This window comes from Cupressus sempervirens, chromosome 11 (genome assembly GCF_028749045.1).
Source record: "Cupressus sempervirens isolate cs-2001-9-10 chromosome 11, ASM2874904v1, whole genome shotgun sequence".
Classification (NCBI taxonomy): domain Eukaryota; kingdom Viridiplantae; phylum Streptophyta; class Pinopsida; order Cupressales; family Cupressaceae; genus Cupressus; species Cupressus sempervirens.
This window is the reverse complement of record NC_143128.1, coordinates 842,835,776-842,851,195: the sequence shown is the minus strand read 5'-3', so window position 1 is coordinate 842,851,195 and position 15,420 is coordinate 842,835,776. Positions and strand designations below refer to the sequence as shown.

Below are 15,420 nucleotides of genomic sequence, written 5' to 3'. Positions count from 1 at the left end.
AATTGTAAATGTTGTCAACTGCCAATCCTGCCATGTTGTTGCCTATTAATACAATTGCAAAAGTTGCAATTAGGAAATATGGGATCTCTGCAAGAGCCCAAGATAAGAGATAGAAGATGGGTGCATACATCCCGACTCTTTTTTCTTGAAATAGACCAAATGATCAGTACCAATCTAAGGTATGACATTGTTGGCTGAAACAACACCAATGAGAATGATTTGCATATAGATGTAGAGTGTTCGGGATGGAAGGCCATATACATCATCGAATTCAATCTGAAAGTAGAGGGAACCGATTAATAAACCTATAATTATGCGTCCCGTCAATCTCCCAAATGTGTAATTCACATTTCGCCAAAGGAACCTTTGGGTTTTCAAGAAAACCATAACAGCCTGCCATTTGTAGGATGCTGGATAAGGAGAAGTTATCATTGGCTTGAATGCTATTCTTTTTTTATTGCTTCTGGAGCCTCTTCATTTCATCCGTATTGAAGAGTGCCAATTTACTTGAATGATATATTGAAGAGGTGGCAACTAGGAATAGCAAGAACAAATATTCAAAGAACATAGCACCAAATTTCTCCAAATTTGTGAAATGAGACAATCATTACCCTATATGTCATGTAGAAAGCTTTGTTGACTCTATCACCATGCTGAATGTCAATATCAACATACAAAACACGCTTGTGATATTTCAGTAGCTCCAAGATGGACAGAACAATGTCATTCACATAGCAAAATCTAGATGCTTCACTTTTTTTCTTTTTTTTTTGCATGATGAAGACCACTAGCCGAATATATTGCAATGTCACATTGTTTGTGATTAAGTTTGACAGCACCACCAACAGAACCACTAGCATAAGGTTGGCAAAATTGATACAACCCATCAAATACAGGACAGTCATCTCCAACATTAAACCTTTTCAATAACTTCAGTTGGTCCTGTGTTGTCTCTAACATTATTCCTCTAAAAAATGCTACATAGTTGTCTGCATGGAACCGACAGAGGTCTCTATCTCTAGTAGGATATGGCTTAAGAACTTGCATTTCTTTATGTAAACCATAGTGAACAAGAAGAGTGTGTGTCATTCGTATCCGATAAGGCTTCATTGGATGACCCTGTCCATAGTAATAGTTCCCAACATCTGGATCATAAAAATATAAGACTTTCCTCTTAGTCCCATCTGTTCCAGATATAAGGGAATTGCCTCCGGTCTCCATTGAAAAGTCTCTTTTTCTTAAACATCCAATAATTCCTTGTAACGTGAGTAATAGCCATAGTTTCTTCTTCTAGTATCTGCACTACTCTGATCATAGTTGGGACGAAACCCATGGGCCTGGTGCTACACACATTGTTGCGATCTCTAGAAATGATTCAATGGTGTCCAAGGAGATGCAATCACATTTTGAATCAACAATCTCTTCCAATCTACCATCTGCCATAAGTTTATTTACCCCTAGTGTTCTAGTTTAGAGATGATGCAGGTTGTTTGCTATCATGTAGAAACTCATCTAAACTGCCCAGAAGCAAGTAATCATAGATGAGCATTTTAGCTGATGGAAATACACAATAACCCCGCAAATTAACAAGGTTTCTATGTTTAATGTTTCCCAAGATCTCCATCAGCACGGCCACTACATGCACTCAGAGAAAATCCATTCAATGATCCAATCACCTGTGGAGTGCAGTATTCATCTATTGATGCAAATACAAGATAGTTGTAGGACGCAGGGTTTAAACATCTATTTTCAGTCACATCTATCTCAGTTGGACTATAATAATGTTTTGTTGTTGTCATTTGAATAATGTTCAATCACATCTATCTAAACATCCAGTGCAATTGCAATAGGCTAGTTGAAACAGTCCTGAATATGGCAATACAGTCTATGGATGTAGAAGTCTTAAAAATCCTTGCAGAGTGGAGTGTATCCCTTTGGAGTGCCCTGATTAGATTTGGAGAAGCTTCAAAGCATCTATGCTCTTCATAGGCTCGATTTGATTTAGTTTCCAAAGTAGGGAATCCACCTTGCAGCAGGCCATTTCATATCACTGATTTCTAATTCCAAAACAAAGCAATCTCCTTATATATAGTTACAGTCTCACATTTTGCATACTCCCAGGTTCGAGAAAGTTGCGCTGCGCATGGTCTCACTCTCGAGTTTTGACTGTACAACCCTATGTGATATTATTGTTGTTTGATTTGTTCCTCGATCCATGATCATAATGTATTACGCTTTGCAAAGATAATTTCCCCAAGCTCACCATAGGGAGGTTATCGGGTTTGAAAAAGAGATCGGATTAACCCTTTTGATAACTCTGTCCATTATCGGCAATCCCTAATACACTTTGTTAAACTTGGATGGGATTGAGTATTTGAGGGGGCTATACGTACCAAGTCTTATTGCACCGATGTCCTCTCTTTGCCCGTGGACTTGGATCTCCACTTATCTCAACCCGTGTGCACCCATTTTTCACACATATTTATCTGAAAATCCATCAATCACAAAATTAACAAGATTCGAATCTGGTTTCTCCACTTTGGCTAAAGCTTCTTCCAACAAATGCAACCCCGTAGAATGCACAAAATGAGTTGCAAGACTACAAGTGACTAATTCTGCTCCATCCAATCTCATGCCGGTCAGACCCACATGTTCACCTAAGAATCCTGGAAGTCTGAAAACTTTCCTTTGATTCCTTGCAAATGCTTGGAGATCATGATTCACAATCATCATTCTTCTACTGAAATAGATCATCAATAGGAGCATATTATCTTAGCCGGGTTGGGATCTATCACCTACTCATCATGACAGGACTTCTAAATAACTCATCTAGCTTGAAAAGAAGAAAGCAATTTGAAGCGGGACCCCGACAAAGATTTCCTACCTATAACGACTTAGACCTAGACTCAAGATTGACTAGACTGACTTGATATGACCAATATTGCCAAAAAAAAGGGTGACTTAAAGTTAGGCAACAGAGTGCCACCAGATGCTTTTTCTAGTGATCCCACTCCTTCTCGTTGTCGTCGGAGAGGACGGAGCAGTTCTGCACACTGCTCGCATACTCCCAAATTGCAACCTCATCATTGCTCTCCTAGTGGTGGTTTTGGTGGTCAACGCCACTTGGTCTCACCTCTATGGAGGTTGGATTCGAGTTGGTCCCCTATGAATCCTCCTGTTGCCCCTGATGCGGGTCAACCTTCTCCTCATAATGACCCCAAGTGGGCTTTCCCTTGGCTGGACTTAGCCATCTCTTCGCCCAAGCCGGAGGGAGAAAAACACTGTTGATGGTTGGGCTAACTACCAACCCCAAGGACTTCCAGTGTTCTGATGATAAAGACCCTCCCTTGACTGGCATTGCTCTTGCAACTTGAAGGCTTTTATATTTGGTTAATATTTTTTTATGAATAGTTGTCTTATCCGACTTTGTGTTGAGTGACCGACCCATTTTTTTGTGAATATGTATCTTGAATATTTAATCAATGGGAAAGGTCCATTCATTAAAAAAATAAAAAAATTATTGTGAAGATTTCTTGAAGATTGGTGTCTAAGTTAGTGATGCATCAGTAATAGACTGCCCAAAGAACAAATCAACTCAGACATCCCAAAGCAATAGATTTCTATCACGACCTTACAGTGGATTCCATCACAATCCTAGCGAACCCCCCAGCATACTGTTACATGAATAGGGATCGAACTAAAATACAAATCAAAATTATAAAATTATAAATTCATTGTACTCTAAATTTCAAAGGAAAATTATAAATTCACTTAGGGCCCGTTCAGTGAGTGGAATAGGAATACTTATTTCGGGTTTGTTATTCTAGGAATACAAAATTGGAATATGTATTCTTATTCTCTGTTTGGTTCACCTAGAATTTGATAGGGAATACATATAACCTCTGTTTGGTTGTGTAAAAGCAGAAATGGAATAAGATAGTTTTTTATTGTTATTTAATGATTTAATTTATACATTTGATTGATTTGGATTACTTCTTTTTTTTAAAGATTATTTTTAAATAAGATAATTCTTTATTGTTATTTAATAATTTAATTTATACATTTGATTGATTTGGATTACTTTTTTTTTTTTAAAGATTATTTTTAAATAAGATAATTTTTTATTGTTATTTAATATTTTAATTTATACATTTGATTGATTTTGATTACTTTTTTTCAATTTTTAAATTATGAATTGACAATCAAAATAGTAATGAAACTAGTATTGCTTTTATTTTATTTTAAATTATTTTTTAATTATGATTTTTTTTTTTAATTACAATCAATCAATTTAAATACTAATAAAACTAGTATTACTTTTATTTTAAAAATTATTTTTTCAATTTTTAAATTATGATTTTTTTTTTTTTAAATAAGAGATAATCAATTGAAATAGTAATGAAACTAGTATTGCCTTTTTTTTAAAGATAATTTTTTAATTATGATTTTAAAAAAAAAATTACAATCAATTGAAATAGTAATGAAACTAGTATTACTTTTATTTTTTTAAAGATTATTTTTTCAACTAGTATAATTTATTCGTCGTTTTAACAGAATTTGTCACCACAATACGATCAGACACAAGTTTCAAACAAAAAAAAAAGTCAAATTGTTATTAAATATGTCCACCATTTCTATTAAAAACCATAAAACATGGCTCACAATGTTCAATTTTTTTACTAGGAAAAACAGGTTTTGAAGGGTCCTTGAAACCCTTTTACAAGACTTTTTAACGCATATGGTCCCAACAGACTAGTAATATGGAAACAATTATTACTCCCAACATGCCTCGAAGAAACATGTTTTCACTCTCTCTGACCTTGCACAACTTGCAATCAGTACTTTTAGGAGCTACAGATTTAGCTATGGTAGATGTTGATGAGAAATCATTGACCCACTGGAAGAAACTACATCCACCATCCCCCTACAATACAAAATCTAAATTAGTAGTCTCCATAACAACTGGTTGATACAAAAAAACTAAACATACAACAAAAATTAGTGATAACCTTTTTTCCATTTGGACAACAGAGAAATTTATGCTCCAGATTAGTTGTTGTGTGCGAGGTCTTTAGCACTACATGGCCAACACCACACTCACACATTGGCAAGTTCAAATCCATCAATCCTATATAAAATATGAACAAATAAAAATAAAATGAAACATTCAATTAGCAAGATATATTATTTAAGAAACATTCCTTATAGAAGCTTACGTCCATTGATTAATTGTATTAATTTTAACCTCAAAACTAAGTTGCATAAAGCATTCTTCGTCATCAAACTTGACTGAAATGGCAAATTCGCTAGAATTATAAAGATCTAATAAGAAAATAATCTCTCGAGTTAAAATTTCAAATGAAAATACATACAAGATTTGGTTAACTACTTCCTCAGTGAAAGTCCTCTATGATGACACTGAAAGCTATAGCTAAATTAAAAAAACACAACCCTGCAAAATAGATAAATACTTGAGATTTTCTTAGGTAGTTTACTCAATCAAAGTGACACAAATTCGACCAAAATCTGAACATTACCCTGTATGTTGTCATTCACAATCATTGAAGGGGGGAAAATCCCGAGTTTTGTGACTGATACAAAGTCAAGAAGGGGCTGCAAATAAGGCATCTTTAGACAAAAATCTGAACATTACCTTGTATGTTGTTATTCACAATCATTGAAGGGGGCAAATTTTGAGTTTTGTGACTGATACAAAGCCAAGGAAGTGCTGCAAGTAATGTATCTTTAGACCAAAATCTGAACATTACCATATAAATATTGCTAAGTATAAACATCATCAACATATAAATTTAAATCTGAACATTACCATATAAATATGACTAAGTACAAACAGCATCATATAAATCTGAACATTACCATATAAATATGAACATTACCATATGCCTTTGAAATGAAATCCCAAAACAGAATCAACATTACCTTTGAAATGAAATCCCGAAACCAATATCAGCAAACATGAATCAGACCACTAATGGTAAATATAATCACGGAAGCAACAACGATCTACCCAGAATCACATTGAATCATTACTTGTATTCATAATCACAGTAATTGTAGTGGGTTCTAGATTCAAGTTAATATTAACCAGTCAAACCATGCTGATGTCCAAGATAAGTAGATTTCCAGTAGTGATGACTTACCCCATTACCATTCTGATCCCAGTACAAGCTGTAGGTTCAGTATCTAATGCAATATGTTTTGATATCTAGCATACCTAAATAAACAAGCCATACTTAGCCACTTGAACTAATTTATTGTATATTCCACAACATTTTCAAAATAGAACTTTCTTCTTGTTCCTTGTAATAGTGCAAAAGCTTGTGATAGGAATCTCAACATTGTCAATCTGCTTTTTCCTTGTAAATAATGAAGAAGTGATCATTTAGATTTTGTTTACAGTTGTCGGATTGGTAGATGTCATTTCTATCTGATACAATGGTGTAGTGAGGCCATTGGCATTAATGGTGTCTCCTTTTAGCAATGGATTTTGTATTGCTATTGCCACTGTGAATTCAAGTTGGCTTAGAGAAAGGTATTGCCATGGATTTTATTGGTCAAATAAGCTTGGTGCAACATTTCTTAAATACTGGTGTGAGTTTATGCTTTGGTGTCAAATCCAAAGAGCAGTTTGTGAGTTGAAGCTTTGGTGCAACATTAAAGTTGAAGCTTCCTATAATCGATTTGTGACTAGCTGAGAAGTTTGAGCAAGGATTTATTTGGGGTATATAAATAAAGGTTGCATTCAAACAATGATTGTTATATCTTGTAGCGTGGAGGACTCTACCTTCTCTTTTGCATATGTTTATGCTATTAGATGATTTCTGTCAAGTTCTATTTTGGAGCCGTTCATCTTTGCGGGCATAAGAAAATGGTAAAGATACTTGGGTGTATTTTATGATCTTGGAGGTCGTTATGAACTTTGAGGAAGGATGTGAAATGGCTGGTAACTCCAGTATAGGGGGTCTTCATTTCTTATTGTCATTCCTAATTTTTCCACATATGGGTTTCAGTCTTGGTGGTTGTGATTTCCTATACTAGGGCTATTGGAGAAAGAGCTTACTATTCTATACTTCTGCTTATGCACAAAGTTAAATATTAACATATAAATATCAAAGGATTAGCATCAGCATCAACATATAAATATTAAAGGATCAGCATCAACATATAAATATAATAGGACTAGCATCGACATTACCTTCAAATTGAAATCCTGAAAGCAGTATCTGAATATCATCAACACAACAATAATCATTAATAATAATAAACCATTCTATAAACAATAATAATAAACTTTTGTAATGAGAAACTAGAGTTATATAGATCAGTAGTTCAATACAAAAGATGACGACGTCTTTTAGCTTGAAAGAAAAAAATTGACAGTTAAAATGTTTGTTTCTAATATCTAATATAAAACCATTACAATCCTCCAAATTTATATCGAATATTATCTTCCCTTGCTAAGTCATCCATCTCTAAGAACCAAATAGCTCTTGTTGGTTCTTGCATAAAAGATGCAACAGTCATAGTGTCCCAACTGATTCCAGGGATGGCTTTCAAGGCAGCAAACAAATCTGCTGCCTCTTTCTTAGTATCCTCTTTATCAAATTTGATGGTGTGTGACCTATTGATTCCCTCTCGTACTTCACGGATGTTTTCAGATATTGCGTCCAAAGAAGCGGCCATGCTTGCCTTCTTCCTCTTTGGCCTCCTTGTCGTTGGTGTGGAAGGATTGTTTCTAGTGGATGTAGTGGACTGATTTGACTGAAGGTAATCTTCATCATCAGCAACATTCAGAGGCGTATTTAAATACTCATCATGACCCAGATCAACAGCCTTATCTAAGAGGTTACCATCTTCAACATCTTGAGCCATTGCAGCTACATTTCCTTCCGCCATGTCATTTCCCACAATGACTGCTAGATCATTAAAATAGGTGAATGGCTGCCTCCTATACACTCTTGCAATCCTGAATTCATTTCTCTACACATTGGTAAAATTAAATAATTAGATTTTTTTTCTAATTAGAACAAGACATGACTTTGAAGAGGACATTACCTTCAAAAGTTCATCCCACACACTGTCATCAGCATCCATGCACTGTGTTGTCTCATTCCAAGCAAAACCACTGGTATTTTGTAGCTCTTTCATTACTCTATACACCGACTTCCACGTTTTCAACTTATTTTTAAAGTTATCTCTTCCAAGGTTCAACTTTAAATCTTCATTAAATCTCCTTTCTATTGCTGTCCACACTTCTTTTCTGAACCCTCCTTCACCTTTCCTTCCTAGAGCAACTTGCTCAAGGAGCAAGTCAAGAAGTTTCCTCTCCATCTCTCTCGTCCATACCACTTGTGGACTTCTAGAAGAACTACCAACGGGGGTAGCAATGGGGGTAGAAACAGGGGTGGCAATGGGGATAGAAACAGAGGTGGTAGTGGGGGGCATATGAACATCCTCATGTATGCTCGTCAATATATTAGTAAAAGACAATTTCACCTTTGAGAAAGGCAGCTATTATATCGCTGCAAAACTTGCAATAAGTTATGAGTTGTTAGTAATAATGAGTTGTTAGAGTGTGTGGAGAGCCATTGATATAATACATAGACGGACCATGAAAAATGTGATTCACAATTCATAAATCATAGTTTTAAATAAAAATTAATGCATAAATTTAATCATAAATTAAAGCATAACAATAATTGTGATTCGCAATTCATAAATTGCAGTTTTAAATCACTCAATCAGCTATTTGAAATCATAACAACAATTCTGATTTGCAACTCATAAATCACAGTTTTAAATCACTCACTCAACAGTTTAGTGCATAACAATAATTCTGATTTGCAGCTCATAAATCATAGTTTTAAATCACTCAATCAACAATTTAGTGCATAACAATAATTCTAATTTGTAATTCATAAATCACAAATTTAAATCACTCAATCAATGATATGAAAGAGTAATAATAATTCTGATTCATAATTCAAGTATTGTTGCTGTTCAAAAGTGAGGAAAAAAGTGTAAATGCTAGTAAAAAGCACAGCTAATGTCGAGATCTATAGTCCTCCCACATCCTTTGTGCTATTTCATCTCAAAAATTTCCCCAATCATCTCTATCTCGTTGACTCATCCCATAACTTTCAAGAATTGGCACACTTATCCCATCATGATCATCATCCTCTTCAATTTCTATATCATGTGGAACACCATCCTCTATCGTAATGAAATTGTGTAGTATGAAACATGCTAACACGATCTTTGTTTGACTCGCGATACTGTAGGATGTCACATGCCTCAAGATAGGAAAACGTTGCTTCAAAATACCAAATGTGCGCTCAATCACATTCCTAAGAGAGGAGTGTCGGTGGTTAAATAGCTTGTGAGCACTATTGATTGGGTTTGATTTGCAAAACTCTTTGAGGTGGTACCGCGTACACCGATAAGGCGCAAGAAATCCAGGAACATTTGGATAGCTGGCATCAACTAAATAGAATTTTCCTATAAAAAGGAAAAAGAATATTATATATTGGAAATAGCATAAAAACTATGGTTGACAATAATGAATATATAATCATTAAAATAATGATTTAAATATACTTGGGGGGACTAGTAGTGGATCTACTCTTGTTAGAGCCAAAGCAAGAACACGGCTATCTGCAGTTGAGCCTTCCCAACCAACAAGAACATACTGAAACTTGTAGTCAAACGAACAAACACCCATTACATTTTGTGATAGGTGGCCTTTTCTATCACGATATTTTGCTTGGTTGTCGACATCAATGGTAACTGGTATATGGGTTCCATCGATTGCTCCAATACAGTCCTAGTGTAAGAAATATTATTGTCAAATATGTAGCAATAGACTCAAGCAACAAAATACATGACAATATGAGATTTACCTTGAAGTATGGATCAAAACGGTCCTTCCCAATAATTTCTGGAGGAGTGTTTGGAGAAGGGGGCAAAAAGTAACTAGTATGGAGTGATATAATAGCCTTCAAGACCTTATGGAAGTGGCGACTCACTGTCTCTCCTGAGTGACCAAAGTTATGGCCAATCTTATGATTCCTTAGATTGTGGCCAAGAGTATGTAGGAACATAACTAGTTGTTCTTCCAATTTCATGTTTATCGTATCTTTAATGCTCCCTTTCTCCCTTAGAATATTGGCAAGTTTGAAGAATGCTCCTCTAGACATGCATATTTGGTCATGGCAATCCGTCTCATTGGAATAGATAATACGTTTATAAAAAGGACAAGCAACCCTTCTTCTCTTGCGCCTTTGTCTTTTAGCATCTTCTGATGATGTTACTATGAATACCACTTGGGCTGCAAGCAAAATGGAATATATAGACAAGAGTGTGATCTTCCTAACAATGCTTCCATAAACTTGTACTTCAGTAGTAGGATCCATCGAATGCCCTATAACATTTTAATGGAGTTATTATGATCCATATACCTTTCTTATACAATGTAGTAAAAAAGAGTTTATCCACATAAACTGACCAAAAGTAGTAAAAAAGAGTTTCTCAAAATAAATGTTGAATAATTGATGATTCCAACATTGCTAATGAAATTTGTTACCATGAAAAGGATTTTGGTATTTTCTTTTACTAAATGGACTATACTATGTTCTTGACTTGAAATCTACTCTTATAAGTTAATAACTATGAATACTATGTTCTTGACTTGAAGTTTGCTTTTATAACCCAATAAGATCTATGGATGAAACCTGAAAATGTCAAAAAATTTGAGATCTACACTCAGAAGTTTTGAAAGAGATTTATACTACTTTGATAACAGGAGAAGGATACCTTTCCTTCCAAGAAACAAATCTAAAAATGAGTTTCTTTTTACTAAAAAAATAATCTTCTATATTAATGTAGTTAAATGATCTTATATTCACCTTTTTGGGTAAGATTGGGTAATATTCTGTGAGTTTATTAGTATCAACATTTTGGATCATATTCAATGATCTCTTAGGATGAGAGAGCTAAGAATGTCTATAAATAAATGATCTTATTCTCAAAAATGACATAAAATCTACTATAAAAATGTCCCACTTTGTGTACAGGTTGATGTGGAAGTTGAATTTACCTTACATAATAAGGTTGAAGACCATGTCTATGAGATAGTATAGGACAGATGTTTTCACCAATGCCCAAAAGTTGTGCAGCAGGGGAACAAATATTGAAGGGACTCCAAAGGGAATTGGGTTAATGGTCTTGGCATCAGATGATCTGAGTGAAAGAAGTGTCGTTTCTTTCAGATTTTTCAAACATAACTCAGACAACCAGCTAAGGAAAGTGGTATTGTGTGTTGACCAAAGCAGGTTATGACTTCATTGGTATAATTAGATGCGATGAAAACAATGTTATACATATTTAAAGGAGCCTGAACACCATTGTGCAATGAAAGTCACACTGGGAATTCTTTTGTAGCTGTGATAGATAAATCATTATGTAATTGTGATAAGTAATACTATGAGTATACAATCTCCTTTGCATTCGAACTCTATAATATTGCCAAAAACAAAAAATGTAATTGTAGAAGAGAACTGTAATGCTATTAGAAAATAGGGAAGAAAAAACTTTATTGTTGTGAGAAAACAGATTTGACAGTGCATGGAAGATGAGATAAGGTATATGTGTCAAATTAGGCGAGAAGGATCATCAGGAGCAATATTACTGCTGCCTTGGCTGAAGTGCATTTTTAGACATCTGCACAAAGAACTGCTAGTGTATTGATTTTTTAGAAGATGTACATTGTATCACCCATTCAGATGAATAAGGGACAATTATACAAGTTCCTATTGGGCTCACAAAACTGATTCTAAAACCAAAAATCAATCTGGTACCAATAACTAATACTGAAGCTGATTATCTGTTGACTGTACAATTATAACAGTCTAAACTAATATGAAACAAGATGTACAATTTTAAAATTCATCGTTTTAATATGTCTGGGCATTTTTAACAGAATATTAAAACCCTATTCAATGAATTTTACCAAAGACTACTCCATATATATACATGGTCAATTAAATGTTAGCAATCGAAATAATGAAAAAATGGGTCCTCTACCAAATGCAGTTTTCTAAATGCCAGTTGAATGTGTTTGTAAATACACATCCCTTTGGTGTCGACAAATTTATATGTGATTTATTAATGCGATGATGATGTTTCTGTGCTATTTTGAGCAAAAAAAACTAGCAGGCAATAATTGTGTACTGTAAACCCTAAACCCTAGACCGGCTCTCTTAAGAAAAAATGAATTGGTATAGATTGAAATGGAAAAAATAAACCTGTCGAACTTGACCCTTATTCTACGACGGATTTTCCCTTGATAAAAGACCTCCAAGCCGTTTAAATTGAGGCAATGATGAACATGATTTCTTTGAAGTGTATTAAAAAAAAATTGTTTACAGGGAGGCGATTGGTAGCTACCAAAAAGGAATGGCATGGCCATCGGGTTTCACATCGGTATTAACAAAGGACGTTGAATGAAGTCAAAAAGAGCATTGCAAGCACTTGAGAAGGTGCGAGACTTGGGGTATTTAGATTTATAATATGAAACAAGATGTACAATTTTAAAACTAAAATCCTAGCTGCGGGCTCAAAAAACTATTATAATCTATACATTGGGAAGATAAAATCAAAATTGACCTGCGGGCTAGGGTTTCATCCCTTGGAAAAAATGGTAGAAAAAATAAAACAAATACCTGTTATACGAAGGCGATGGCAATGGGCATCGGCAATGTTGCAATGAAAAGCTTCAATATTGCATTCCAATGGTTGCAGACGATGAACATTGGGGAAACCTTGTGGCACAGATGCGTTGGGAAAAAATCTCGTGCGGACCCAACGAAAAGGCCAAAACTTGTTTTAAGTCATCAGCAACATGAGCGGCGGACCCGACGACTTTATTAAATTTGGAATAGGTAACGTTGGAATAAGAATAGTTATTCCTATTCCACCTATTTTGGTGGAATAGGATAAACCCATTTTGGTGGAAAAAATAGAATACCAAACCCGATTCTTAAAACCCATTCGGTGCAACCAAACACGGCATACGATTTTTTTGGCATTTACTAATCCGTATTCCGCTCGTATTCTGCTCGCCAAACGGGCCCTTAATTTAAAATTTCAAAGAATTCGTAAATTCTAATACTCAGCCATTCTATCGGCTGCATATGATATGATATGATATGATAGATTTTAATGACGTCCACGAGACTAAAGTAGTCTATGGGACCCATGCAATCGCCCTCCCGAGTCAGGAGCCAAACTAGTCAGTTGCAAAGTTTTGGTTAACTTGTCTCTTCTTCTCTGAATTTTGATAATCAACTCCGCTGTTCTCTTCACTTGATCTTCCTCAAATAAATAGTTGAAGTCCTTGTTTTGCAGAATTTTTGTATAATTAGATCTGATGTCGTTGTAAGCCAAGCATTCCATGACAAAGTGTTGCTCTGTCTCCACTGTTCCCATATTGCAAAATAAACATGTTCTGTCTGCCCACTCTTCCTTTGGAACTTGCCATCTACCAGTTTCACATCGCAGCTGATGTGAACTAGTTCTAATTTGTGCCATCAACATTTTTGCTTTCCAGTTAATAGGTGCCCTTATATAGGCCTTTTCATCATGACTAGAAGTGGGATTAAATTCTTTAATGTAATAAGATTTTTTCCTCCCTATGTGTCTTGTCCACAAAATATTGCGAAATTTTTCATTGACAAACTTTTTTATTTATTTAATGTTATCCGGGCAAGCTTGGATGTTGATATCCCATTTTTGCATCCATTTGTCATTTTGTTTCATCCATGTGCTTTTCCGCCTCACAAGTTTTTCCTCTATTACCAACTTGGGCCAACGATGTGTTTCTAGACCTTGGGTTTTCTTTAAATAGCTTAGCATTCGGATCAATGCGACGGCTTCTAATGGAAAGGAACCCACCTCCGCCAAAAGGATTTCATACGAAACTGTGGTCTTGACTTTAAGATTGCATGTGATAAAGTGTTTTTGAATTCTTTCTACTTGCCGCCATTTCTGTTTGGACATACTACTGCCCCACACTTCACATCCGTATAGAATAACCGGAGTGACCAGCAAACCAAACAGAGTTTTCATGGTCGTCCAATCCCATAATTCTGTGTTCCTGCACTTGTTTTGTAAAGAGTATAACGCCTTCCAGCCCCCTTGGATTCTTTTCGATCTACAAGTATCCCAGTTGAGTTTGTTATGAAAATCGATGCCCAAGTATTTGTACTCTTCCACAATCTCAAGGGGGCTATTTTCAAACAGAAACTTGTCTTGTATGCCCCTATTCTTCTTTAGTGAGAAGATCATAATTTTGGTTTTGCTAGTGTTAACTTGCATTCATACATCATGGCAAAAAAATTCTAGTGCTTTCAAGTGCTCTTTCAAACCTTTAGCTGTTCTAGCAAGAATTATGAGATCATCTGCATATAAGAGCAATCTTATCACGAAGTGGGCCAGCTGCACCCCCTCACCATTGGTCTTGTTTATCCACTCTTCTAACTTGTCAATATAAAGCCCGAATAGTGTGGGAGAAAGCGGACACCCTTGCTTAACCCCGATGTTGCTATCAAAATCTTCTGATATCCCTTCTGTCGTTCTGATTTTAGCTTTGACCTGCTCATATAATCTATAAACCGCTGACCTAAGTTCTTTAGGGACATTCAACTCTACCATTCTATCCCATAGTTTATTACGTGGCACTGTGTCGAAAGCTTTTTTAAAGTCCACGAAACAACAAAAAGCCTCGTTCCCCGGAGTGTCCCAAACTTTCTCTATCAAATGCCTGAGAGTGATGCCGTGATCTATAGTAGAGTGTTTTGGTCTAAAGCCTGCTTGCCCTTTTGCACGTTTGCCTTCTGTTTCAGCCCAGTTGCTGATTTTTTGTTCTACCAAACTACCAAATAACTTGCCAAATAGTGGATTGATCATGATGGTTCGGTAATTAGAAGGATTGTTTATATCTCCACTTTTGTGGAGTGGGATCACCACACTTGTAGTCCATTTTACAGGGAAACCCTTTCTATTGACACTGTTGAAAATCTTAGTGATGTGTGGTGTGAGGATTTCAGCACCCCATTTTAAGTATTCCGCTTGTAGCCCATCTATATCTTGCGCTTTACCAACAGCTAACCTTCAGATGCCTTGAATAATATCATTTTCACTGAATAACTCCCCTATAGTCTCTGTTTCCATGGTACTATGCTCTCTTAGATCACATTCGTAGAGAGTCTTGGCATATTCCAGCCATTTGGTTCCTGTTATGTTATTCACTATCTGAGTTTTTCTCTGCTGAAGCTCTTTCCAAAATTTCCTGGGGTTGTTTTTACCAAGATTAATCAACTCTATTCTTCTCTTGTTCACATA

At 35.4% G+C, this 15,420-nt stretch overlaps 1 protein-coding gene, 1 long non-coding RNA gene and 1 pseudogene across 2 annotated transcripts; all 3 read right to left on the bottom strand.

Annotated features, from left to right (window-relative positions):
* Nucleotides 1-557: 557 nt before the first annotated feature.
* Nucleotides 558-1,617, bottom strand: LOC149532181 (histone deacetylase 19 pseudogene; annotated as a pseudogene).
* Nucleotides 1,618-4,609: 2,992 nt separating this feature from the next.
* On the bottom strand, nt 4,610-5,270 carry LOC149532180 (uncharacterized). Its single transcript, XR_016359032.1, has 2 exons — nt 5,010-5,270; nt 4,610-4,924 (listed from the first exon to the last, which is right to left on the bottom strand). It is a non-coding gene; the product is annotated as an uncharacterized LOC149532180 (long non-coding RNA).
* Nucleotides 5,271-7,437: 2,167 nt separating this feature from the next.
* Nucleotides 7,438-8,352, bottom strand: LOC149532179 (uncharacterized). The gene is made up of 2 exons (XM_089808443.1): nt 8,077-8,352; nt 7,438-8,001 (listed from the first exon to the last, which is right to left on the bottom strand). Exons 1-2 carry the CDS (start codon nt 8,350-8,352, stop codon nt 7,438-7,440), a joined length of 840 nt encoding a protein of 279 aa, XP_089664569.1.
* Nucleotides 8,353-15,420: the final 7,068 nt, after the last annotated feature.

What these genes read in the sequence shown, in the direction of transcription:
- LOC149532179 (XM_089808443.1), bottom strand. Translation starts at nt 8,352, where the DNA reads ATGGAGAGGAAACTTCTTGACTTGCTCCTTGAGCAAGTTGCTCTAGGA. An exon ending in TGTGGGATGAACTTTTGAAG is followed by an intron (nt 8,002 to 8,076) that starts GTAATGTCCTCT and finishes ACCAATGTGTAG; the next exon opens with AGAAATGAATTCAGGATTGC.